Below are 27804 nucleotides of genomic sequence, written 5' to 3'. Positions count from 1 at the left end.
CATGGTGCTTCAGGAGATCCATGAGGAGTAAACTACCTTTTATTTTACACAGAATTTGGACCAGGTCAGGTGTGGACTACCTCTTAATTTCAAATGATCATGATCAATCCTGCCAAATGTTTGGTTGATTGGGATGAAATATAAAATGAGTTGTGTGTACATTTGTGTGTACATTTGGCGCTGAAAACGTGAGAAACTCTGTTTTTTGTATGGGATTTGGCATTTATGAATAGGAGATCCTGGGATTCTGCGTCATCCCATTGGCTCATGTCACTGCAGTGTGCCTCCCCTCAGGCCGCCGCACAGCAAAACCATCAGCCATCAATCTGCTGCTGTACCGGGTCAAGCCATCTCCTCTACCCGGCTCTCTCCTGTTGCTACCGGACCGGACACGGCCATCATAACCCAGCCTCTCTGCCACTCTGACGGTCAAAAATGTTTTGTGTGCAGCAGTAGGGAGGAGGAGACGAGGGTGATTTCTGTGCTACTGTTTGGTCCTCGGGGGGGAGGAGCCAATTCTTGATTCTACGCTGCAAAGAGAAGGCGCCGCACAGAGAGGTAAGATACCGTTTACGTAATAGAAATAATTGTGTGTTTTATCAGCAGACTTCCTAACGCGCTTGCAGACGGCTTTATTTTCGTTATCACTCGTGTCTATGAGGGATATCTGGAGGTGAAGGTGAATGCGAATACGTAGCCTATTCACCATGCCACTCCCTGCAATAGCATCTGGCTCCTGATGCCCTGGACATAGGTTACATCTCTGTAAATGATTAAACACTGAAGTATGAAAATATATATTTTTAATAAATGTTGAGCTTATGCAAAACTACCTATGATACGCTCGCTTTTACAACACCTTTAATTCACAATTGTATCCCCAATATACAGGCCGGCCCTTTATTTGGATAAATAACACTTCTCTTATTTAATCTGCAGAGTTAAAACATACGGATCCGTGAGTAATAATACTACACTAAAAATACATACAGTGCTGTTATGACATTTCACACCAATAGAGGCTACTATAATTTGATATTAAGTATAACCTAATCCCTTATATTGTGGTTAAAGTAGCCAACAGGCTGCCGGAGGTCAGTAGACTCAATGTTGAGCACCACATGGTGCAGAGACAGAAGATTGTTATCAGGGATGCCACGGAGTGCAGGAGTGTGTGTGGGCAGACTGAGGTCACTCTCATGCCTCTGAAACCCGCATTGCTGATGTGGGCTTGTGTCCAGTGAACAGATATTTAATAGGGCGCATCATCAGGTTTCCATCCGCGAAGGCAGAACTCAACATCAAACTGAAAAGTGACCTTCTTCTTCTTCTTTTCGGTCACTGCAGAGCAACAGCTTCTTAACAAGTGTCCCCGAAAACGCCGCAAAGCTGAGGCGATAAGATGGTTCATGCAAAGGACAAAATCCAGAAAAAAGGTGTCCTCTTTCTTCCCTGTTTGGCATTTCAAAGGAGTAGGAATGCCTGGGGCAGTTGCTGGTTGTGTAATAATCCCATCTGTCATTGTCGATGCATCTGTCATCAAGGGGCATAGTGCCACGCTATTGGTTCTAACCTACAGGCGTCCATATATTTTTTATTTATGAAACCAGAAAGGCTGTTTTATATCAAGAATAACTTGCACGTGCATATATCACTTACCGAACATTTTGTCCAGATTTTAGGAATGCAGTAAAGGCTTGGTCTGCCAATGTAAAGAGGTTAGATTGAAGATTTAATATGGTATTCAAAGCCAACCATCTGTACAGGTCATATGTCACAGTAATAGCTCATCACCCCCTTATATATCTTTACCTTTAGGGTAAAAAAAATCCTTACAAACTGCTTTATTGTGAATGGTGCCTTCAGTATCATAGATGGGTATCATAAAGGGGTGCTCCAGTGTGTAAGATTTGCACTTCCATAAAGTTAGCGGACAGATTAAAAGAAAAAGAGTGGTCAAAATTGGAGCAACAGAGGCCGAGATATCCTGAGGATTTGTGCCCCTAGTGTGGGTCAAACTGCAAAAACACTGGATCCTACATTTCCCACAATGCAACCAATAATCATTTATTTGTACCTTCCCTGCCTGGTAAATGCCCCTGCCTTTTGAACTCCATGCCTCCAGTTTGTAACACACATTGAGCCGAGATGACCCTGCCTACATGATCCGGGTTAAACTTTTATTTATGGGTAAAAATAGGTGGATGCCCCTTTAAAACTTTAACGCACAAACTTTTGACTACCTGTACTATATTTTTGGGGGGAAATGAGTACGTGCCGCTTCTGTTGTCAAGTTGAAATTGGTGTGAATCAGCATGCTGAATCATGTCAGTAGGTAAGAAAACAAGACTACAGCCAAAGCCTTTGTACATTATGTAACGATGTCCGATGATGCTGTTGGCCGAGGGATCCGTTTTCTTGTGCCTCCCGGAGATAAATTAAAAATGAGGGTTTGCTGCTTTGAATTAAGACTGAGTGGCTCTTGTTCTTGTGTATTGGTATAGCTACAGTAAAAGTACATGCAATAGGTGTCATTGAGTTGAAAGGTGCTTGAGCTGGTCACAAGGTGACCATCTTGTTAAAGTCCTCTCAAGCTAGATGGTGGAAATCCCCCACTGCAGACCATTTTCTCTCCACTACCCTCATAATGCTGGGACACGCATGATTTATAGTTCCTTTCATTGTGAACGATAGACTTCATAATGGAATCTACTCCACAACATCTATCAATTATTATAACATTATAAATTCAGTGGCCGAGTTAAGAAGAAATTGGCTGAATAAGTGTGTGTTATAACACATTAGTCTGTTATAAATTATAACCCCCTATCTGGAAAAATGCAGAGACAGTACTCTACAGAGGATTTCTCTTTCAGGACTAGAGTGGGTTATTTTTCTTCTGAAAATATCAGCCCACTGATAGGTTAATTCCAATGGGACCCGACTGATTGAGTGATTGATTTCTACCCTCTAAAGGGGACAGAGCGTTTGCTGTCAGGGCCCCGAGGCTCTGGAACAGCCTGCCCGAGGAAATCAGGTCGGCTGAGTCAGTGAACTCTTTTAAGTCCCTTCTTAAAACATACTTTTATAGGAGAGCTTTTCCCGATCTTATTTGACTTTATTTTATCCCTTTTATTTTATTGTATTTTACTAATTTTATATTAAATTTTCATGCTCTTATCTTTTTTTTGTATTATTCTTTACACTTGTTAAAGCACTTTGTAACTTGTTTTTGAAAAGTGCTCTACAAATAAGGATTATTATTATTATTACTTTACCCTGGTGTGGCTACTTTACTCTCAGAAGGATTATGTGTTTCCCAAACATGAAGCAGCAGGTTGAGATTCAATTTGCAGTTTTACTCATACACCTCTGCACAAACATGACACATAAACTTGATGAACAGTTTCATCACAGTTATTCAAAGTCATTAAATCTGATATTTAGGTTAGAATTTCTGCAGCCAGAATGAGTGTGCTGTGGCACAGAAAAAAGAAAGTTCTAGGACAGATTTTATATTGGTCCTTTAATTCTCTGTAATCCCCTGATACACCTTAAGAATTCGAATTCTTGCACAGTCTGTGTTACCGGATTTTTCATTGTCCGCGACCAAGAGTTCTCTAGAAAGTGAGTGAAGTATGAAACATCAAGGGAACGCCAGCATCCTATAGTGTTAAGAGGGGAGTTCAAATCGTTAAGTGTGTCTTTGGCCTTAGGAGTATTTTACGGTATTCTGTACACACACACACACACACACACACACACACACATTCAAGAGAAAAGAAAACCATTAAGATGAAAACTGAATCTGTACTCTGTCTTTCCGAGCAGCATCTGTGTGCATCCCTCGTGTTGTTAACTATGTTGTCCCTTCGGCTTTCTGGGTGATGACAGAGCGCAGGACTCTTCTGTTCACCCTTTTTTTTTTTGCCTCATTCATTGTTGAATGTATTTAGAGAGAGGTGAGGTCATAAAGTTTGTTTAACACATCACACATTTGAAATAAGAGCATGTTTCATTATTAGCTCAGCTATTAGCCTGGATGCTTTTTTTAGCACAAGATTCTTGGGTTTAAATCAATAACCAGAGATTGACACCACAATGTTTTTGGACTTGTGAGTGTGAAGGACGTTGGTAACATTGTATCTCACTGTAGTTGGACTTTGTTCAGCAATTAAATGACCGTTTCTTTATTTCTCTTCCTTCCTTTTGAAATATTGAATGCAGCTGACAATTTAACCCAGGGTAACGCAAGTTTTCCCGAGGTCATATGTCAACATCACACATATACAGTTTGTTCGTATGCTTGTTCTGACATTTAATTGAAGCTAAACTATTCTAAATCTGTGTAACAGTATTTAAAATCAAAGCAAATGTGTGGCTGCTGCACCATTACTTGGGATATTACCAACAGAAATATATCTAATATCCTGTTGTGTATCATTTTATACACATTTTCCCAATATTTGGTGGCTACAATGACAAACTGAACAAGAAACCTTCTGCCCACAAACATGTGTTTGTGATGACTGATGTTTTGGATGGATGGATGGATGAAGTGATTCAAGATGATGATGATCTATAACAATGCAAGGATTCTCTGCACAGATTGTGAACAGTGTGATTGGAGGGAAAGAACACTATCCGTAAGGAGGATTTGGAAGATGTTGAAGAGAAAAAGAAAAGAAAAACTTAAGTTCGCCCAAGTATCTGAAAGTGTTTTGTCCAGCTCAGATTGACTTGCCAGAACACATGGGACAATAATTTGTCCAAAACTAGACTGAAAAGTATTTCTCTGTATCGGCCCAAGGTCAGTTCTGATTGTACTGAAACTTTCCCTCACAGTGAATTGTGTTGTCTAGTACATGGCTACCTTTCTTCTTAGTGTGGAGAGATAAGCTCTGGCTAGAGCCAGTGTCGTTCCCCCCATGTATCAGTGTGTGTGCCATAGACACTGTACATTATAGTTATTATAGTATGCAAGTTCAGCTCTTTATTAATGTGATGTCTTCATATGTGTAAAATCATTTCTATTAATATACAGCCGCACATTGATGTGTTCATCATCTGGGTAATTCGAACACAACACAGTTACTTACAAATTGTTGCTGGGGACACTAAGTTCTTTGTTACTGGGGATAACTTTATTCAACAAAGAATGCCTACACTGCTTTTCTATGTCTGTAAACAAAGGTTTCCACAAGAGATTTGAGTCTGAAATTATTGTCACTACTGGAGATCAGTTTTCACCTACTAAATGTTGGGAGAATAAAAAGGGTGCCAGTGGACAATTCAGATTCGGAATCAGGAACGAAATTATATGAATTGACAAAATATACAAGTTGCAGGAGAATAACAATAAGATTATTAAATGCCACTGAACTTCAAATGCTTGTAACTGACGGTCAGGTTTTGGTGAAGGTACCTTTAAGCGGGAAAAACAACACCAAAATCCTGAAGCTCATTGTGCACTGCATTTTTACAAGTGAAGATTTGGTTGAGAGAGATTAAAAGGACTTTATTGAAGGACAGCTAAAAGTGCATTTGCAACTGAAATTAATTTCTTAGAGCAATAAACATTTTGTAAGAGTTGTGGATACTGTTGTCATTTTATCCTCTGTGTTGTCTACCTACATGAAACAGAAAGTTTACAAACAACTCTCATCTGTCCAGTTTATATTCTTCTAGTTTTCTGGAAGAAAACCGAAACCAATTTGATCACGTCATCTTTGCACTGCCAGCATTGACCTTATAGATTTTTTTGGCTTTGCAAATCACTTGCGTGTTATTTTAGTTCTCATTAATTAGGAGTCTTTGTTTCACCTCTGATGATATTTGTATGTTATCTGGCCTTTTAATGTTTCATCTCTTAACTTATTTATATTATTTGGTTTGTACATTTTTAAAGAGATTTCCTAGAAGAGCCTTTCTAAGAGGATCTTTAAATTTTGCTTATAATTCCAGCATAAAATACATTAACTTTAGACAGAAACTTGCATGTGCCTTGCATTTCAGTAGCCTTTTTTATTTTGATTTGTTTTGGCCAACTTGTATCTCAGCTAAATACAGAGATACAGTACTTCCAGCAGAGCTGCAGTGGAAAAACATATCTTGCATCTAAAATATCAACAGTAATCACCCGTTTATGGTGCCAACTTTTCAAGGGGCAAAGAATGTCTTCTCTTTACTCTGAAATTACCATATATAACGATGTGCTGCTGCAAGAAGAGCCTGTTATTCATGTCGATTTTAACATATCCACAGGACTAGAATATAAATACGGCTCTAACTCTCAGTATCTATGCAAGAAAGCAGGTTAGGCACTGCAGTATTACATAAATCCAGAATCTTTGTGTATCCCTGTTAAAAAGAATGAAGCACATAGCTCCTGTAGCCATACCCTGCCTCTGGCCATTGCAGTTGTTTTGATATAAAAAAAAGTGAATCACGATGAAAGATCATAGATCTGCCTTTTTCTTTTATTACAGAATTAGAGAACAGGAAACAGTTCTTTTAACATAATCATAATTTATTTCCGTGTTCCATGGTCCGATTTGACGTGGTGTCAGTATGGAGACATATTTTAATTGGTCTTTTTGGTTGCATGAATCACCTCATGCTCTCTTCGCTCTTTGCGCCTGATTACGAAAGCTCGCTGCTGCCTAATGGCAACAGAATGAGTTGTCTGTGCTGTCCATCACTGCCTCGCCCTCCATCTCCCCCAGTCCGTTCTGTCAAACCAGTTACAACTCTCTCATGCATCTGTTGTTTGTGCCTCATGCCTGTGACCTTATTGCTCACGTCTGAGGCTGTATGACGGGCGGGCTGGGTTGCGGAGATCCGAACCCCTAAGTGTTATTTCAGTTTGTACAAGTGACTCTTGGGGGATTTTAAACAGAAATGCACGAGTAAAATGGCAAAGCTTTTTTTGTAGTTGTTTTATTTATTTATGTGATATTATTGAAAGTCAGATTTTTCCTGGAATTGTGTCTGCTCAGGTTTTGAGTAAATGTGAGAGACCGAGCAATGCTATTTAGCCTAATGCATAACATATTTTGTATTTATGTGGAGTAGTTTTGCAGTAATTAAATATTAACGCTTTACTAATATGACCATTGAAACACCATAGCACAGATTGAACCATGTTTTTTTGTCTGTTTGCTGTTATTCTGAATAACAAGAGTCTGAATTAGCAGCCTGAGGGAAAACTGTCATAGTTAACATTTATATTCATGTTTTGAGAAATAAATTTTAGGTTGCAGATCCTTAGGACTTATATATATTATATATACTTATATAATAGTATATATTATATTTTACTTTATATAGAAATAAGTCTTGGTTACAGTGATTTTGGCTAAACAGTGATTACCAATCAAAGGGTCCTCGTCTACAATAAACGCCTGCGAGCTTGTAGTTGAGATTTTAACACAGATCAATGGATGAGACTATGGTGGTATGAGGACATCTTCGTGCTATATACATTTGCATTTCCTTTTGTTAGCTCAGGAAGAGTCATTGAGTATATGCTAATACTACACATGTGATTTGCCATTTGTTTTGCAGTTTACCGTTTGCTGTTGTGTCTTTGTACTTGAGTGTATTTAAGGAGAGGGAGACTGCATGTCGGGAGAGAACCATGATCTTTCTCTCTGTGGCCACGTCTAAAGAATTGATTCATCACATTTTTCCCTGACGCTGTACATGGGGTTCACAGAGAGGGTTTTCCACATCAACAATGTTCACAAGAAAATTAAAGTTCAAAAGAGAACAAGAGTGCAGTTATCATTGTTCATATTTTTTTTAAGATTTATGATATGATTTCGATAATCTGCTCCCAACCTTTTGGCTTGTGATCCCTTAAAACAACCTTGCAGCCCTTCATAATACCAGTTGTGACCCAAGTGTGAATTTCTTTGCTACTGCTATATATGAATGATCTTTATGAAGGTCAGTCAATATTTTTGGGTCATCAATATCCCAAGAAGAAATTAATATCCAATTCCAAATGTCTCAAATATTCTTACTAATATAGAAACACATCTCGAAAATGTATGTGTAATTATATATAAGATATGGTTTTAAATTGAAGATATGGCACATAAATTGGGTTCTACTGTAATGCATTACATTCAAGGGAAAGTAAATGATTCTGCAGAACTGATTGATATTTGATCTCAACTGCCAAAACACCCCTGCTTTCAGTGCTCTATAAATTTCAAATCTCTGAGGTTTCTCAGGCGTTGCAATGCCTAAGGCCTTGCATGGTCATTAGGGATGCAGCTATCAATAATTGTAGTAATCGAGTATTCTACAGATTGTTTTATCAATTCATCAGGTAATTGGATAAGATATACTTTGGCAGTCCCCGAGACTGGGATCAGGCATATAATTCACTGTAACGTTACAATCCACGGAGTAACCATTCGGGGAACAATATTATATGTATATTGTTATACATTTACAACTAAGAATTGTGCCTAACCTTTGCTTCATCTCAACTAGCAATCATGATTTACTTTAAATGCTAAAGTTAACATTACCGTTACCTTGCTGTGTGTCCGCTCCGTGGACTTGATGCATAAACTGGATGCTCTCTGCTCAGATGCTGAAGCATTGCTGTCATGCTGTTGTGGTAGGCTAGTTTAAACTCTGCAGACCTTTTTCTTTTTTACTTTTTCTCAGCCATATCCCCTTCTTCACAGTGCCTCCAGCACGTTTGGTGTATAGAACTCTCTCTCCCACTGCCCCCCACCCCCCATCACTGCTGTGCACAAGAACTAACTGTTACTGATTGGCTGAAACAGTGTTGTGTAGCAAGGTCCACGCTGCTTTCGTTTTGTTTTCTATTTTCAGAGCCAGGGCTGTGTAGGAAAACAAGTTTTTTTCAGAGCACACACAAAACAGAGAGCTAGCTAACCATTAGGGAAATACTCGCTGAATTTAATAAAAAGTGCACTGGATTAAAATCACTTACTATCCCTTTAAACAAAAGCTTCAATAACAAATTTGAATATCAAATTTACATTTTTCTTGGAATCATTTGGACAAAAAAACTGTGCAACTATAAAACAATACAAACAATGCCATTCCACTTGATAATTACAGTATATTGAATTATTGCCTAGTATCTGGTGCATTTAGTAGCTCCACTTTTCATGTAGGGACTTGTTGAATCCACATACCATTTCTGATTCACTGTTTGTGATCTTTGTTTCCAGGGTAAGGGGCTGAAGAGGAGGCCTGAAACGATAATGGACAGTCAGCCACCTCAGGACTAGCTCAGACTGAGGAAACTGCAGCGGAGGAGGAAGAGGAGGAGAGAAAGAAGTCCGAAGACAGACAAAGTAAATCACATGACCAGGCCTCGGAAAGGCTCCAAATAAGTGATGCTCCCCTTGGGCAGGGATTACCTCCTCCTCCTCGTCTACCTCTCCATCTCTCCCACTCTTCCTCCCACGTACAGCAAAGCAGCTGCCCAGCTCCAAGACTCTGAGCCGTGAGAGCTGCTCGCTGTGCTCACCCACCCACCCACGCACAAACTCAAACACACACACACACACGCTCTCTCTCTCACACACATAAACACACACACACACACACGCTTTTGCCTCCTGCTCATGGTCGTTGGCCTGCCCTCCTCAGCTGCTGCTCCCGCTCTAGTCCTAGACCATGAAGAGACCCAAGCAGCAGACGGGGCCACTGAGCTTCCTAAACTTCTTCAGCAGGAAGCCCAAATCGGAGCCGAGGCCCGAGAGGCCTGTGGAGGCCTGGCCCAAAGAGGAGGTGGCCATCACCCTGACCCCGAGCGAGCATCCCGAGCAGGTGAGACTGAGGCTTCCAGTGCGGTCACTGTTATCTGGGAGTGAGTGAAAGCGAGGAAGTGATCCCATAGTATTATTTCTCCAAGATTTGTTTAGGCCTCAGGTAGACTTGGTGAATTGAAGTTAAGCAGTTTTTATAAAAGCGTGGTTTTTATATGTTCCAGTTTGAGCTCTAGTTTTATAAAGTCTGAAACTGTACTGATGTGTCGGGTATTTATAAATGTTTATAAAATGTATTAATTATTCTTTCTTACTGTACTGTATATTTTCTGGTTTCTGGAAAACCTGTTTCTTGACACCTGTCACCTGTTAAAAACAACTGATGGTCAGTTATGTTAAAACAGAGTTTACATGATAGTACAGAGATGTTTTTAAGTGCTAATGTACAGTATATGCTCATGACTAGTTCGTTATCCCTCCATAAGTATAGTCAGAAGGCGAAAACAGAAAATATTTCTGGGCTGCTGTAAAACTGTATTTATTTTAGAAGTTAGATTTAAACATTTTAGATCAAAATGTCTCACAAATTGTTCTGTAAGAAAATACAACCCGATGAGAGGCTGTAGATCATTAACTCTGGATGTATTAGCTTCGGGTTGCTTCCTCCCACTGTCATACTGTTATAGCCCAAATGCATTAGAGTGTTTATTTAATTAATTGCTAATATTGGGAAATTATGTTGCCAAGAAACAAAGTACACCAATATCCACCTACATACACAGTCACCTATACTGCTTTTCACTAGATATGTTAGGATTTTCCATTTGCTTTGATTAATTTCCTAAAATAAAGCATTTTTTTGTGAACAGCAGCAGAATATCCTCGCTAGTCTCACAGTTTCACCCTGATAGGATTTGGTAAATCAGCACCTCTGTATTTATTCACAGGACCTCACAGCAGAAGAAGCTGGAGAATCAAGAGTTTCTGGAGGAGAAAGAGGAGAAGGAGGAGGTCCGCCAGCAGCGGCTGAGGGAGGCGAGGACGGTGCTGCCGCAGCTGAGTGCGTGGGCGGGGCCAGCAGCGGCTCCACCGGTGTCCTGTCCCTCTCCTCTTCCAGCCAGGAGCAGCTCTTGGATGAACACCTGGAGGAGTGCCCACTGTGCCTGCTCAGTCAACCGCGTTGCCACTTCCCACGACTGACCTCCTGCTCCCACCGAACATGCTCTGACTGCCTCCGCCAGTACCTGCGCATTGAGATATCAGAGAGCCGGGTGGGAATCGCGTGCCCGCAGTGCCCTGAAACACTGGCGCCCCTGGATGTTCGTGCCATCCTGGATGACCGGGCGCTGCTGGAGCGGTTTGAGGAGTACCAGTTGAGGCGTTTCCTGGCTGCTGATCCAGATACGCGCTGGTGCCCTGCGCCTGACTGCAGGTGAGAATCAGACCCACACATAATGGAAAAAGTTTTTCCTACATACTTTTTCCCCCTAGAACAGTTCTGTATATAATTACACTAGAAAACTGTTAATTTGTCATGCATAAAAAAAAAAGATAGACAGATACGACAGGTATAAAGGTACTTTAATCTGGGAGGGGATACGACTTTAATAATGGAAACAATGGCTTCTCTAAATTGTCAAAATTTGTAGAAAAAAGTACCTTTTTACTGACATCTTGTGTCACACAGTTGCAATTCACTGTACTGGGAAAGCCCTAATTCAACCTTACAATATGGCAGCTCTTGTCAAACCCCTGTCATCCCACCACCACGACTGGCTTTATGTTGTAAACACAAGAGTGAGGCAGTTTTTTCAGTGTCAGAATGATTGACTTAGCTTTGAAAAGATGAACTGACAGAAAGTCACTTTGAGCTTTACACGCATCCCAAGGCTGATAAAATGTTGATGCAACCAAAACATTTTGCAGATCCTGAAACCAAACAGACCGGTTGCGAATGATGAAGCAAGCCTCTTTCTTTTGATAACTACGACTCTTCAAGAATATATCTAAATGTGGGACTACGTACAGTTACAACAAATACAAATTGCATAGGGAGTTAAAGGAAGAATTCGCCTTTAAATAAGTTTACTACATTAACACTTTAAAATAGTTATTGGTGGTGCGCCTGACATTTCTGGGACCAATTTACTGTATTATGTTTAAAGCACAGCTACTGTTATTTCATTGCAGAGTCGTTCGAAGACATCATCAGAAATCATGCAGGGAGAAATACAGAGATATGTTTTTTTTCCCACCGACAGCAGCCTCAATAGACCACAGTGCAATGCAACCACAAGACATGATCTGAGTTAACACATTTTCTCTGCTTTTGTTTACAGCACGTACAGATGCTGGTCCATTGCTTTATCACCTTAATGTTCATGGACGGGTAACAGGATAGGGCTACTGATGGGAAATCAGAATGTGAGTGTGTGAGTATGAGTGTGTACATGCCGTGTGTGGGTGTTCAGTGAATATCTGTGGTCAAAAAGCACGCGTGCACCAGGGTTCAGGACTCAGCCGTAGACTGTCTGTCTCCCTGACTGTCAGCGCTCACAGCCCGGTCATGATGAATGAGTGGAGCAAAAATCAATACATCAATCTGTCTGATGCTGTGGTGAATTAAATATAACAGAGGGAAACAAGAGATCGGATTTCTAAGGTAGCTACAACAAAGCTGTAGAATATTGCGTTTCACGTAATAAAACAACATTTAAAAGTGGAGTTCAGTGGTGTTTTTGTAGGGCTAATAGCTCGCAAATATACATATACAGTATGAGCCTTTGATGTCTTGACCATTATGTGAACTGTGCTTATTCCTATGTTCCCAACATACAGACATTCCTCGAGGTCTTAGTGACAGAAGCTTAGCTGGAGATTATGCCGACAGTGTGTTGCTCTGTGTGTATATTCACACACTTATGTGCACAATTTGTCATGTCGTTGCTGCATATGTGATTGTACTGTAGGTGGTTTCAACTGAGACGCTGCGAGGGATCTTTCAGCGCACAAAGACAGTATCTGCAGTAATCATTTCATGCTGAAATTGTTCAATGCCTATGTTGATGTCAAATAGCAGCACCTTTCTCCAACATAACTTTAATTTGATGTGTGAGGAAGGATGTTTTTATATATTAAAGTGTGTGTGTTTTTTTCTGAGCATAGAGCAACATGATGTTAGCCATGTAGCCTGCAAATCAGATTAATCTGAATAACAATATACAACATTTTTACTTAAACTTCAGTCAAACGTATATCAGTTATACCACATAGCCTTTGATATTTTGTCAGTTTGAAATATCTAAATTTGCTAAAAATCTTTTTCTTTCCCACCTTTTGCTGTAGCACTGCTAACTTATAGGCAACAACAAAATAGGCACATGCTCATTAAAACATTGCTCCATGGTGCAACTGGTGGTCAAAAACTCCACAGGAAACAGGAAAGCCCCCCTTAACTCAAAAATGTTTGACAGTAGAAGGTTGTTTTCACCTTCATCTGCAGCTGAAGGGGGAAAGTTTCTTGGAGCTCACTTTTAATTCAACAACTAGTCTGGAAGCCAATCATGCTCCAATAAGCAACTTACACAAATGTTATGGGGAAGCTTGACACCCCTAGTACATACAGTATACGCTGAGAATGGACTTGACATAGGAGACGTCTTGTGATAGCAGTTTAACTTTTGATCATAGATTCGGGATTTTTCAATGAGGAAGAATGAGTAGATTGTGTTTAACTTGAACGTTTTTTGTGGAAAACCATTTCAGACTGGGCTTTGGTAAAACTTTGATCTATCTTCGATTCAATTCAATGGGGCTTTAATTGGCATAGGAAACAGACGTTTACATTGCCAAAGCAAGTGTGAAATAAAAATTAACGTGTACATAAACAGAAGTCTCAGACTCAGTTAGTCTCAGCACCATCTGACATAGAGGACTCTTTTCTGGGCCCAGCTTCTATTCTGGGCTTTGTACGGTGTCTAGGGGTCTGGTGATGTCTGGTGATTAAAACATTTGAGTGCTCTCTTTTGAAGGCTCATTATCATCTGCTTAATTCATGCATTGGTTTGTGTTTTGTTTTCTGTGAACTATGATCTATTACAAGGGCTTGAAATAAAAGTGCAGTGCTGCCTGTCAAGTAAAATCTGATTAATTTCTATGACGTCTGCAGCCTGTGGCGCTGCTGCTGCTGTTGCTGTATGTTTTGTCAGAGCCTCTAAACATCTTTGCATGACAAAGTGTGGAAAGGTGTTGATCTAAATAATCAAATTATTGCTGGTGTGATAAATATTTTCACTGATACCTGGAAATGTTTGTATGCATGAGCAGGACCACGCTAGCTTTGTCGTTCAGCCAAAAGTATTTGAATTGGGTGTCTGACACATTTTAAATCTTGTCTGACACCAAAGTGGGATCCAGGCAGCCGTCTAATTATCAACCTATGTATTTGTGGCCTTTGGCCTGTTGATTTATCTACCTAGGAAAAAGCCTTGAGGGGCTTTTCATATACTTCAAATCGCTGTTCACCTTTATTTGATCATTCATCACCTGATCTATTGAACATTCAATGTATGTTAATGTCCTCTCTGAGGAGCGAGATTAGGTGCACAGGCATCAAGCTCCTTGTTATCATCATAACGAATGCTCAAGATCAAAGGATGGAATCGTTTCTGGTTCAGGTGTTGAACTCTGGACAGCAGCCCAACAGGTAGTTTTATCTCTCTTTGAATTGGGATTCTTTGTGGTGCACAACCAACAAATGTACCGTTGTGAGCAAAGACGACAGTGAACAATTCAGTGTGCTTCAATGGGCTGAGCAGGTGAACAATACCAGGAGATCGAGGAATAGATGAGAGGCTTACTGGAGCTTTTCAGCCAACCAAAACTGACACTGCAGCCACTGTGAGTCCCAGCTGAACATGTTATGGCAACAGGGTGGAAGAGTGAGGAGGGAGAGCACCTGGACTTATACCTCAGTGATGCTTTCTAAAGTGTCCTTTAGTAACAATCCCTAACAACAAAATATTCCCCTTCAGGGATCAATTAATATATTAACGATGTCAATTCTGCAATTTTTATCTGCAGTTTCTCTCTCTTCTCAGCTATGCAGTGATAGCTTACGGCTGTGCAGAATGTCCCAAGTTGAGCTGTGGCCGTGAGGGATGTGACACAGAGTTCTGCTACCACTGTCGGCAGCTGTGGCATCCCAACCAGACGTGTGACCAGGCCCGGCGTCAGCGAGCCCGCCACACCTCGGGTGGCAACGACGCCTCCACGTTGTACGTCTTCAATGAAGAACCTGGAGGAGGTGAGACCAGCAGCCACTGTTACCTTCTTTTTTGTCTTTATTCCAGACCTTTGGTGCCAGAAATCAGTGGATTTTTCAGATTGGTTTTTCCTGGATCCCTTTCGAATTTTACATAGTGTTAAATAAATATTGCAGAACGTGTGGCCGACCCTTACACATTTAATTTGTTGCTGAAGATGCAGAGGAGATCAAAGCGTGCCCTCGCTGTGGTGCCTACATCATGAAGACCAACGATGGCAGCTGTAACCGTATGAACTGCACTGTGTGCGCCTGTCAGTTCTGCTGGCTGTGTATGCAGGAGATCACCGACGTGCACTACCTCAGGTACTCCGGTCACACTCAGCTCATGAACACATGAACATACCAAACCAAATGCCCACACCTAACTAACCGATGCCATTTTATTTAGCTTGAAAACAGGCAATGAAATGGTTAGTCGATTGACAATTAATCAGCACCAAATATAATAATCGATGAAGTCATTTATCAAGCAAAAATGCTCAACATTAACTGGTTTCATCTTCTTAAATGTGACGCTGTTTCTGTTGATTTTAAATTGAATGTATTTCAGTTTGGGGCTGTTAGTTGGTCAAAAGAAGCTATTTGAAGATCAGAAACATAACAGACGGAATAATTGCAGTTAGTTGCATCCCTATAATCAAACATCTTGGTGTTTGGGACCTATACAGTGAAAATATTACAAAAAACTCAAGAAAAAGAGCAGCTAATGTGAGGAAATGCTTGGTGGCACCAAGTATAACCTTGGCACATGTAAGATGAACAGTTTCTTCAATTCTTCCTAAAGGACAAATACTTACAAATAAGTAGCTTCACTAAAATGAGTACACCTGTGTTCACACCTCTATTCCATCTGTACGTTTTAAAGTCAGAGATAAAAATGGGGCCAGTCAGCAAGGCACAGACAGTATGTCATTGTTGAGAGGCTGAGTTGCTTTAATCCGTTCGTCTGAGCTTCCATTGATTTTCCCACTTCTGGAAGGGAGTCACTGCTGACTTGTCATCAATTAATCAGCTCTATCTGCCTCCATATTTCTATACAGCAGAATATGTAACCCAAGCAACTAAGCTAGAAGCTGATTAGTGAAATTTGAAGTAACAGTTTAATTTTTATCCTGGCCAAGGGCCGCTTTATAATTACAGTGAATGACAGGGTAATTTTTCATGTATTGATCATTTTCATGTCTTGGTTCCCCTTACGTGATGCATGCATATGTGTTGATGCATGTGTCAAATGAGAAATTATGGGATGAAAACAGTCTCATAAGTATTCACAAACAAATGTCAAGATAAGTAACCCGTAAAACAAAGTGCACAAATAAATGTGTATTTGTGGATCTGGATCTAAATTCAAGTCTAGACAGATCCAGATTCAGAGAGAAATAGCTCTGCATTTATTTGTGAATTTAATGTGACATTTTATTTGTGTAACAAACGCAGAGATTCACAAATATATTTCCACTGAAAAATGGTAAGTTGACTGACAAATGTTGATATATACGAATTGTAAATTAAAGGCATAGACACAGATCCCAGGTTACAGATATAAACCACTCTATATTTATTTGTGCATTGTGTTTAACGACTTACATGTCTTGAGATTTGTTTGTTATTACTTACGAGACTCTTCTAATCCCATAAGAAAGAGAGTTTTTGTCTACATGAGCCGCATTGTCTTTTTATACCCCCCCACTCCCCGGCATCTTCCCCTTTTCTCTCCCCTTATCCTTGTCTGTCTTTCACACTACAAACTACAGTGAACATATTGCAGAAGGGCAAAGCTTTTAGCTTCTCATTGCAAGTCTGCCAGTTAAGAGCAACAGAGCACAACCTGTGTATCTCACCATAATTCCCCCATTTAGGCGTTTAAAACCCTGAAGTGACATTTGCTGCTGCATTACAAATGCATGCTTTGAGAAATAGCATAGCCCTAAGGTGCAATTGTGTTGCTTATATTGTCATTGCTGCTCCTACAAGTTAATTACTGCTTCATTAAAACCAAACAGCGTTTGTTGGTGTTTTACCGCTCTCCTTGGCAGAATTACACCAACACCAAAGGCTGATACTAGATTGAAGAAGCACTTTAAGGCAACATTTATTGTACATAACATCGTATCTAAAGACAGAGAAGTTACTCCTCATAAACAGACTTAAATAACTTGGCTTCTCCATTTATCTAACAGCAGCATGTAAGATAAATGAGTATGTGAATGGTAGCTGCAAATGACTGTGACTGAGGGAGAGAGGGTAAAGCTAAAATGAGAAATGCAGATAAGGTCATTCAGTTTCAGTAATGATGTGGTGATGGCAGTTAGACAGTTTATGTTCTCATGTCGTTGTCTGTTCCTATTTATTTCACGTTTCTTATTTCTTACAAAATAATCTTTCAAAATGTTTTTTTGTTTGTGTCAGTGTCGGATGAGGCTGCATGAAAGGTGCACGACCTGCAGGATGATGATGCTTTTGTGATCACTGCAATGGAGGGGATTATTATGAGTGTGTCTATGTGGGTGTACACATACCATTTGTATATATTTCAAGAATGAAGTTTGGAGAAAACCTATAATGAGGTGATAAAGAGACTAGGAGTCTGTAGCCAGGCTAGCGGTTCTATGAGACTGTTCTTAGGCACAGCAGTGCTTTGAGCTAAATGCTAACGTTTAGCAGGGGAAATTTATCAGGTTCAGGTTCATGTAGTAGTTTCATTAGTGTGATGGAAATGAATGTGAGCTAGTCAACTCCAAAGTGATGAGGAAGGTTTCAGGAAGCCCGGGATGTCTTTAGCCTAAGTACTTATTGAAGCTCGGTGGAGGAGTATGGCAACAGCAAAGTGATAAGTTGTAATTAGCAGCTCACATGTAATACAATCTAAACAGGTGCCAGTCTGTCTCTCTCCCTAGATCTGAGAGAGAGAAACCATCTCCTGGCCTTGCTTGTCTAAGCAACGGCTCTGCCAGTCTTCCTACCAGCTGTCATCATGTATCCATATGGATCCATGTATCCATGTGGACTTTTGCTAGAGAGAGACAGAGGTCATTCTCTTTCTTTCTTTCAGTTTGCAAGTGACCCAAACGTAGCAGTACATGTTACCCTGTACCTTGCTATATATATTTTGTCCTAATACAAAGTATTGGGCAAATTAAAATTTTGGCCTGACGATGGCACTAGATGAGAAGTCAGGGGGATCACCAAGGTCTTGAGAATTCATCCTCTAGGGACTTATCTGTAGCACATTTCACAGTAATCCACCCATTCCTTGTCAAGCCAAAAAATTCTTCCTGATGATGGCCCTAGAGGGAATATCAGTAGATCACCAAAGTCAGTAGGATTTATCCCCAGGGGACCATGAGTGTCTGTACAAAATATCACTTTGTGATATTTATTTATTTCAGTCTGGACCAAAGAGGTGGAAAAACCGACTTACAGAAGGACATTGTCACCCATACTGGGACAGCGCTCATGTGGCTAAAAATGCTATTATGTTTTATTATGTACCATTGTGTCCCCCTCTCAGTCCCTCAGGATGCACATTCTGGGGAAAGAAGCCATGGTCTCAAACCCGCAAGGTTCTGTGGCAGGTGGGCATGTTGCTCGGGGCACCGGTGGTCATCTCCCTGATAGCAGGTATCGCCATCCCAGTGATCATTGTGGGCATACCAATCTACATGGGCCGCAAGGTAAACAACAGCAAGTAAATCCTGTGTCACGTCAAATAACTGGTTTTATTAGATTTACTTACTTTTTGAGAGACTGGTTGAGTTTGCGCTCTTGTCAGCAAAGACAGCACACAGCCAAAAAGTGCTCTCATGTAGCACTCTAAAATGTTTAAACAGTAAACAAATTAATTTGAATTGAAAATTGTACTGAATCAACCGACACCTTCCCCCAGGAATGTAATTTTGCATGTAATTAAAAGATGTAAAATCAGCTTGAACATGTCATCATGGAAACCATGCAGGTCAGGGGAATTGGAAACTAATGGCACACCTAGGGTCAACTTAAGTGTGCACTTAATATTCATTAAGTGTGAATATATTTGTCTGTCTGTCTTTGTGTTAGAGGTCTGTGATAGCTTGTGCAGGTCTCACAGGTTTTTTTTGTTTCCCCTCATGCATGCTGGGATGCATGTATTAGTGGACATGAATAAGTGACAGGAATAAGTTGTTGCAGAGAAGGAGAACAACAACAACAACATCAAGGAACAGATTCAATTTCCATTATCTAATTTATGTTTTATTTATTACCTTCCAGGTCCATGGTCGCTGTAAGAAAAACAATATCTCAGGAAGTAAGCACTACTTGACTGTGGCAAGTGGGGTGATGATGTCAGTGTTTGTGTCGCCGGTCATAGCAGCTGTCACTGTGGGTAAGGAACAAACAACAACATGACAAACTTATGTCCTGCACACTGAGAAGAGTAATTACACTGTAAAATGGGGTTGTTATGTAAAATTAGTAGGGAATTAGTTATAGAAATAGATTTTTTTTAATGAAAGTAGTTGAAATTATCACAATATCCTGAAACACAGAGGTTTAGGTCAGATACCAAAGTACCTCATATGCTAAATATGCCAATTTAAATATTTCCTTACATTATTATAATTTAGCTGTTGTTTTAGGGCAGTATTCATGTGAAGGAAAAAGCCATGAAAGATAAAGATGATCCATGTGGGTTTGACCAGCACACTGGCCGCCAGCTTTGGATAATCCCTTCCAAAATAATAAGAAAGAAGAGAGAGAGATCCCCACTTCTTTTCACACGCTACACACACAACTCAAAACCTACAATTAAAGAATTAGTGTGACATTTTGGGAAATACACTTGTTGCCGAAGAGTTAGATAAGAAATATATATATGAATATATATACACACTTATATTATACATATAATACAAATGTATCTAAACTAAAAAGAAATTTGGCAAACGAGCCCACTGAACAGCAGTGCTGTACACATAGGCCTACAGTAGGATGACAGAACTTGCCCTATGCATGTATGCCAAGCTATGTGTGGGATTAGGCTTCATGTTTCAGTTTATGAATGGTGTTTTGTGTTGTAGTTGTTTGTTGCACATTTTAATGCCTTGATGACAGGAGTTGGGGGCTCCCACTTAGAGCACTGTGGCCCAAGGCCAGCCATTTTCACCATCATGTTGGATGATAGCTTTCCGTCCAGAGCCAAAATATAGAAAAACATCTCTGGTCCTTTCCTTAGTTTCAGGTAGCCAGAGCTAAGCCCAGTGGTGGACATTAACAAAGTAGTACTGTACTTAAGTACAAAAGGTATTTGTACTGAACTTGAGTATTTTCTCTTCATGCCACTTTCTACTTCTACTCCACCACATCTCAAAGAAAAATATTGTACTTTTTACTTTATCGGACAGCTTCACTTACTAGTTACTTTAAAAATAATAAAAATATATTTTTTTTACACACAAAACATATGAAGAGTTTTAAAAATAGGATGTTTTGATATAAATCTTATACAAAGTCCAGCTAGTAGAACTACATCAGTTAGGCTACATACATACAGATACTGTATATTAATAGTCTTTTATCAGATCCACCTATTGTCATACTTTCTATTTTTTCGGGTCAGTTATGAACAACAGGTAAAATCTAACTTCTACTAAAAACTTGAGTGAATTGGCTGGGGCCGAGGGGCCACTGCTGCAAATATTTGAGTGGCTCATCCTTTAACACATGTTATCTCACTCCAAACTTTTGATAAAACTTGAGAGCCCTGTGTTAATGACCTTTTTTTTATCTTTGTAAAACCACAACGTGACATTTTTGCACTTTTGTGTTTGTACAGATTAAACAAACAAGATAGAACATTTTAATCAGTGAGCTTTAGAGGTACTGGCAGGTGAATTTTTTTTACCTTTTGACAGAGTCAGGCTAGCTGTTTCCCCCTCTTTCTTTCTAGTCTTCGTAGTAAGCTAAGCTAACCATGCTGCCAGGAGCTTCATATTTACTGAACAGACATGAAAGTGGTAGCAATATTTTTGGTAAGAAAGTGAATGAGCGGATTCCCTAAATGTCAAACTATTCCTTTAATGAATCATGAGAATGCAATGTATGCAGGCATACCAGCTGATTTCATTAGGCTACCACACACACATATAGTGCAAAGTACCATTTTGATGACTCATGGCGCTTCCTACTTTAGGAAACATTCACAACTGTGAGAGAAATCCTTAAGGATTTCGCAGCCTCTCAGCTTCCCTCTGCAGTGTCACAACCATCACCGTACCGCACACTGATGGGCCCTCCCTTAGCACACACACACTCAAGCACATTTATCAGCACTGCACTCTTCACCCTCACCTCCTACCCCTGTGTCCCCACCCTGCTTGCATCCCTCTCTACAACCCGTCAGTTGCATTTCTGTTGTCACTTTGCCTTCCCTTTCTCTCTACCATATGTTTTATCAGATGTCTTCTGCTTTGTGCTCTCACCAAGCTACAATTGCTAGTTAGTTTCTCATTTTTCAGTCAAAGCTCCCAGTCTTGTTGTTTCTCTCTTTTTCACTCACACAGACACACAGCCTCTCGCGTTCACTCCTCTCTTCCTGCAAATTGTTTGGTTGGCAGGCTCATCCTCTTGCCCTGGTTTCACCCTGTTGCTGAGTCAATAGCGTCCCAGTGTTCCCGCTGTGTTAATGATGTCCCTTTGTTTGGTCGGCACTCTGCTTTGTGTCCCCAAATTCCTATCTCAATCACAGGTTGCATAATCAGACAGCGCAGGGAGGGTGCTGCTCATCGACTTTGGGGGCTTGTTGAAAGTATTTTTTTGAAGGTTATGAAGGAGAGTGGGGACGAATCGAACTTGTGAAATAAAATTGACTTTGCTAGAGTAGTTATGCACTGCTTTATTTATATTTTGACTTAATATTAACACAGGTGATCCATCATATTGAACACATCTATTATTTTTTGTTTTGTCAAAATTATGAGTTGATGACTTCAAAATCAGAAAATAAAACCGAGAAGACAAATAATAAAAACTAAACCAAACTTAACTTTTCAAGTGTCCACTGCAGAGCTGTTTTCCCACCTCTCAACATAATAAAAGTATATTTACTTGATATATATTTAATTAACCAGGAAGTGGCCTCACTGAGATAAAAAAAAAAAAAATCATTTACAGGAGGGCATACATAGCAGCACCACAGTGAACATAAATCATAGAGGTTTAACACAAACTTTCAATGAATTAGATAAAAATATGAAGCTCACAAAGCACAAAATCAAAGGAATGAAATAACAGCAACGAACAAGCAGTATAAAAACAGGTATTCAGTAGATTAAAAATAAAAACATTACATGGATGAATAATGCTAGATTGATTTGTCAACTATTAAGAGAATGGACTTAAAAGCAATGAAAAAGGTTCATGAAAGAAGATATAAAACATAAGCTTTCAGTCCCACCAATTTTTGGAACAACAAAATGACATAAATATGAAGTAAAGTTTTATAGATCAGTGTGTTTGAGCAGCTTTATTCTTTGTGCTGTCCACAGTGAAAAAGGAGGACCTCCTCCTTGTGCTTGTTATGGGTATTGCAGTAAAATTATACTCCAACTGTTTAAAGGAGCATTCCACTAATTTAACATGTCTTGATGAAACTTAAAACCTATTAACATAAAAGCACATTTAGCATTATTACTACTAGTACTAAATAGCACTACTATCTGCTGTGTAATATCTTCTGTGGAAGAGCCTTGTCAAGTGTGAGAAAAGTATTACATGGCCAGTGTGAAAGATTTAGGGGGATCTATTGGCAGGATATGGCAGAAATGGAATTTAATAAAATTATAAGTATGTCTTCAATAGTGTGTTATCACCTGAAAATAATTGAAAATAATTGAAAATTGTTGTGTGTTTGATACCTTCAAATGAGCCCTTTTTATCCACAGAGTCTGCCATGTTACACACCATGTTTCTTTAGTAGCTCAGAACGTACAAACAAACACTAACACTGGCTCTAGAGAGGACCTTTCGCGTTTTCCCCAAGTTTCGTGGCAGTTGCAGGTTCACCTAAATGCTTCGGAAGGGGAATGTGAGGTGTATTGAGGTGGTTGCAATCTGCAACCTCAGCTCTCGATGCCACTAAATCCTACACACTGCTCCTTTATTTAAGTTTCATTTCTTGGTTTGGGCTAGAAGACAGCATCTTTGGAGCCTGACCCATACTAGAGACTAAAAGCCAGGATATATTCTCCTCTGCTCATTTGATTTTCACCATTTATTAACAATCTTACTTCACAACCGCCCAACTTTATTGAACTACAATCTCAAATTGAGTCTTAACCTTTTGGATGTTATTTAAATATATTTTAGCACAGACTCTATAAAAATGATTGTGAGAAATATATTATGAATTGATTTCTCATACCCTTCTGTGTTCCTGCAGGTGTGGGTGTGCCGCTAATGCTGACTTATGTCTATGGGGTCGTGCCCATGTCACTCTGTAGGAATGGTTGGTGTAGACCACAGAGTGATCCCCCTGAAACACACAAAATCCAACTGGAGGACTTAGCAAGCTGTGAGTACAGAATTTAAAGGAATAGTGTGACATCTTTAGAAATATGCTTATTCACCTTCTTACTGAGAGTAAGATCTCAGCAAGAAGGTCTCATTTTTCGGCATCAACCATGGGGATGGAGCCAGGAGGCGATTAGCTTAGCTTAGCATAAAGACTGGAAGCAGAAGGAGCCAGCTAGCGTGGTTATGTCCAATGATCACAAATCTGCCTCTAACAGCTCCTCCAAAGCTAACATAAATAAATTAAAATGACAATGGTTTTATGGGGACTTAAATGCTGGAACTATTTATTGGTGAGCAGCAGCAGGGCGCAATAAATTCCTGTAGTCTCTAATGGTTGCCTGGCAGTGACAACAAGACTTAAGAATGTCATTTTTACTGTTTGTGTATGGTTCAAACAAACAAGATACAGTGCATCTATCAGTAAGCTTTAGAGGTGCTGGTAGATATATTTTTGAACTTTGCAGAGAACCAGAGTAGCTGTTTCCCCCTTTTCCAGTCCTGATGCTAAGTTAAGCGATTCATCTCCAGGATCTAGTTTCAAATAATAACTATAAAACGGTTTTCTCAAATCAAGCAATCTGATTGGTTCATAGCAGTGATATAATGAGCGTATAAAACGGGTATGACGTCGAATTCCTTTGCACAGATCCGTATCACTCCGCGACAAACAGGGCTTGAGTTATAATCTAAGCTTCGTGGGGGTCTAATGCCCCATTTACACCTGGTATTAAAATGCAATCTGATATAGATCTGATACCGGCGGAGATAAATAAATAAATAATGAGAGAGAGAGAGAGAAAGAGAGAAAGAGAGAAAGAGAGAGAGAGAGAGAGAGAGAGAGAGAGAGAGAGAGAGAAATCATTGCTTTTTACGTAATTCAATATTTCCCTCTCTCACACACACGAGAACACACACACACACACACACTCAGCAGTCCACTACTTGCTCCAGATGTCTGCGATATTGCAACAAAGTTTAAGTTTCAATAGCCAGTTTAAAAGACTATTGCTCAAGGAGAGACGCAATTCCACCCTTTATGGTAGGTATAATATTAAAGTGTTATTATTTTACGCACTGAACAACGCCCCTTAAACAAGATATGAAAGTGAATAGGTGTATATCCCAAATTATGGCGCTATATCTTTTATAAATGTAGTTAAAGGGCTCCTTACATAAGTAGTTGGTGCATTGTAATTGTTGCTCCAAAGCGTGGCTTCATCTGATGAAGTTTCAACTTCTCTTATAGATCTTCTATTCTCTCATGTAGTCAGTGACCACTGGCCGGGTCAGAACAACTCATCGCTCAGCGACACCAGCGTACAGGAAGTCAGAGTCAGTGTACAGGAAGTGGGCGTACTCCCCAGTACAAGCACCACGCCCCCGGAGCTAGATAGCTATGAGGAATTGGATGAAGCCACAAAACAACACGGATACACCCAGCAGGAGAGCCAATCAGACTGCGAGGTGGTTACGGTGCCTGACAGCAAGCTTGATGACACACAAGCGCTTCCTTTGAGGTAACTGGTCCCCCTGTCTCTCCTCTTTCCTGGTCTACCACTCTCTTTAAGTTTAGAAGCAAAGGTTTTGGTCAATCAGCCACTTGTTGCCACAATTTGGCACTCATATGTTCCCCTCATTTATGAGATGTAATAACTTTGCTGATCCCTTAACTTTATATCTAGGACTACCATCAGCTAAAAAATTTGGTTTACTACCAAACACCTGCAAATTGAATGACATTCCCACCAGCCTCTGCTGTATTTTGTGTTTAGTGCTAATTAGCATGCTAACACCCTAAACTAAGATGGTCAACATGGTAAACATTATACCTGTTAAGCATCAGCATGTTAGCATCACCATTTTAGGCATGTTAGCTTATAGCTCAAAGTACTGCTGTGCCTAAGTACATCCTTTCAGAGCTGCTAGCATAGCTGTAGACTCTTAGTCTAGTTCTTAAATTGTTTTTGGGACCAAATACCTTTGTTTAAGCATATACTCTTGCTGTTGATCTATCATGAGAATTCAGCACATTTGGACTCATTGTGGCATTCTTTGCATAAACTTCCTCAAGTCATAACCATTTTGATTGTCTGACAGGTTTATATGGCTGTCTTTATGTGTTTCTACAGGGAAGGAACCAACATTGAAGTCCGTGTGGAAATTGAGAACCAACCCAGAGGAGCCCGCCAGTCCAGCCTAAGTAGCATCCTGTCTAGCCGAAGCTTGTCTGTGGAGTCCCTGGGACACTCGCAGTCCCAGTCCCAAGAATACCTGTGTGCCTCAGAACTGGAAGAAAGACAAGAGGGGGGAGGAGAAGGAGAGGAGCAGGAGGAAAGAGATAAGCCAGGAGGGGAAGCAGAAGGATACGAAGGGACAGTTTTCCCAGTCTTTGAAATAGACAGTGTATGAGGTCCTCCAATGCAGGCTCTGTACTTAGTTGAAGATTAGTCAGGTTTTATGGAAATAAACAAATCCATGAGCTGATGTCACTGGATTGACTTCAAACCGTTGTCCAAGGCCTCCTCCTGCTTCTAAGACAGGCCCCTCCCACCAGTTGCCTTCTAGCTCTAGCCTCTAAGGAAGACGCGGGTTTAGAGAGAGCAAATGAAAAACATGAGTGTGTCTGAGTGTGAGTGTGAGTGTGTGTATGGGACAAATAGCATGAAACTATGACATAACTGTTGGAGGGGAATAAACTGTAAAGCAGATGGGATAGCATCCATCACTGAATCTAAAACAGAAGTGACTGAGAGCATGTAAGCTGACTAGATCAGTCTGTTTTTTTTTTCTATGTTGTCCTTTCTGACAGAGACTATCTAACCCCCCCCCCCCCCCCCCATTATAAATCTGTTTCATGAAGCCCTCTCTTCTTTGGGTGACCTCACCTCCCTCCCCCCTTTACAAATAAAGAGAACCCCACAAGCATGATTTGTTTTATAGGGAATTAAAAATCTAACAACTTACATACTTCCCAAGCCAAGTTGCAAGACAGTAGGGGCGATTTTTTTGTCTACCTTAAGAAAGAATATCTCTTTTGCGATGCAGTGGACACACCTGAATTGGGCAACCTTAAACAGACAATGCATGCTTCACTGTTCAGTTACTCTTTTGTAAAAGAAGTTCAGTTGAAAATGACATCTGCAAACTGTTGAAGCCTGTACCTGTTGTTCTCTATTGGAGTAAAAGGTGCTCTGTGACATTATGGCAGTGATTGGATTGACTGGTAGGGTTAAAATACCATTAATTATTACTATTAATCTTAAATCCACAGTCTTCCATGGAAGCAAGACAGGGGGCAATCTCATTTTTGCATTGTTTTAGTGCAGCTTTAGCCTTCAAGAGGCTGTTTCTTTTTAAAATGGGGAGGGAGACACTGCTTTAGTTTGTAAAAATGCTAATCCTAATGCAGATACTTACGTGCATTAGTGACAAAAACATGGCAGCAACAGTGCAATCTCTCAATGAAGAGTCTTAAATTATAATGTAGCTGCATGATTCTACTACTTGCTGTGTATCCAGGATAACACATAACCACACACAAGCAGATTCACACATGCGCACACACGTATGCCCACATGCGCAGCTGTCAGCGTAGTTGCAGTAGTGTGCACTGCTGAGAGCATTAAATATAAACTAAAGACCCTCTCAAATGATCACAGAGCACCAAAATGACAACAGCAGCATGCCACCTCAGGCTAAACTCTAATAACCCCTTCTAGATGATTTATGAGAAATACGTAACTATACATGCTCTGCTTAGCTTCCTGAGTGTGAAATACTTGTGAGAGATGAACTCGGACATGACATGATAACCTGTGCTGGGTTGTGGAGAGAAACTGAATAAAGATTTCACCATGAAGGACAAAAACAAAATGCATGTTTTGTATCTGTATCTCAAGTGGATTTTTCTTCAGTGAAAGTTCAAGTGGAGTTGGAGAGTTCTCTGTTTCCTAATATGGCACGCATGTTGAAAAATTGTTTTTGTGGCATTTTGCCTACAGAGAGGAAACTTTGGGTGAATGCAAAAAAGGGTCTCAAGTCAAAAGTGAACTGGGGATATTGCAGGTTATGGTAATCGTCTTCCTAACCCTGGCTTGTGACCTCTCAAGTGTCTTCTTGTAACAGGCTGCAAGTCAAGTCTAAAAAGGGTTTTTCACCTGTGTT

General features: G+C 40.1%; 1 protein-coding gene across 3 annotated transcripts; it reads left to right on the top strand.

Annotated features, from left to right (window-relative positions):
- The first annotated feature begins 341 nt into the window (after nucleotides 1–341).
- On the top strand, nucleotides 342–27513 carry si:ch211-278j3.3 (E3 ubiquitin-protein ligase RNF19A). Of its 3 annotated transcripts, none has more exons than XM_046060911.1 (10): nucleotides 342–558; nucleotides 9222–9825; nucleotides 10712–11196; nucleotides 14864–15069; nucleotides 15252–15393; nucleotides 18602–18764; nucleotides 19339–19453; nucleotides 23507–23638; nucleotides 24887–25157; nucleotides 25770–27513. In XM_046060911.1, exons 2-10 carry the CDS (start codon nucleotides 9673–9675, stop codon nucleotides 26047–26049), a joined length of 1947 nt encoding a protein of 648 aa, XP_045916867.1. In that variant the 5' UTR covers nucleotides 342–558; nucleotides 9222–9672; the 3' UTR covers nucleotides 26050–27513. The 3 variants fall into 3 exon arrangements, with proteins under 3 accessions (XP_045916867.1, XP_045916868.1, XP_045916866.1); XM_046060912.1 differs by having other exon boundaries at nucleotides 15246–15393; nucleotides 24908–25157; XM_046060910.1 differs by having other exon boundaries at nucleotides 343–558; nucleotides 15246–15393.
- Nucleotides 27514–27804: the final 291 nt, after the last annotated feature.

The sequence above is a fragment of the Micropterus dolomieu genome, linkage group LG10 (genome assembly GCF_021292245.1).
Source record: "Micropterus dolomieu isolate WLL.071019.BEF.003 ecotype Adirondacks linkage group LG10, ASM2129224v1, whole genome shotgun sequence".
Classification (NCBI taxonomy): Eukaryota; Metazoa; Chordata; class Actinopteri; order Centrarchiformes; family Centrarchidae; genus Micropterus; species Micropterus dolomieu.
Note: the sequence above shows the minus strand (reverse complement) of the source record. Positions and strands in the feature narration are given on the sequence as shown.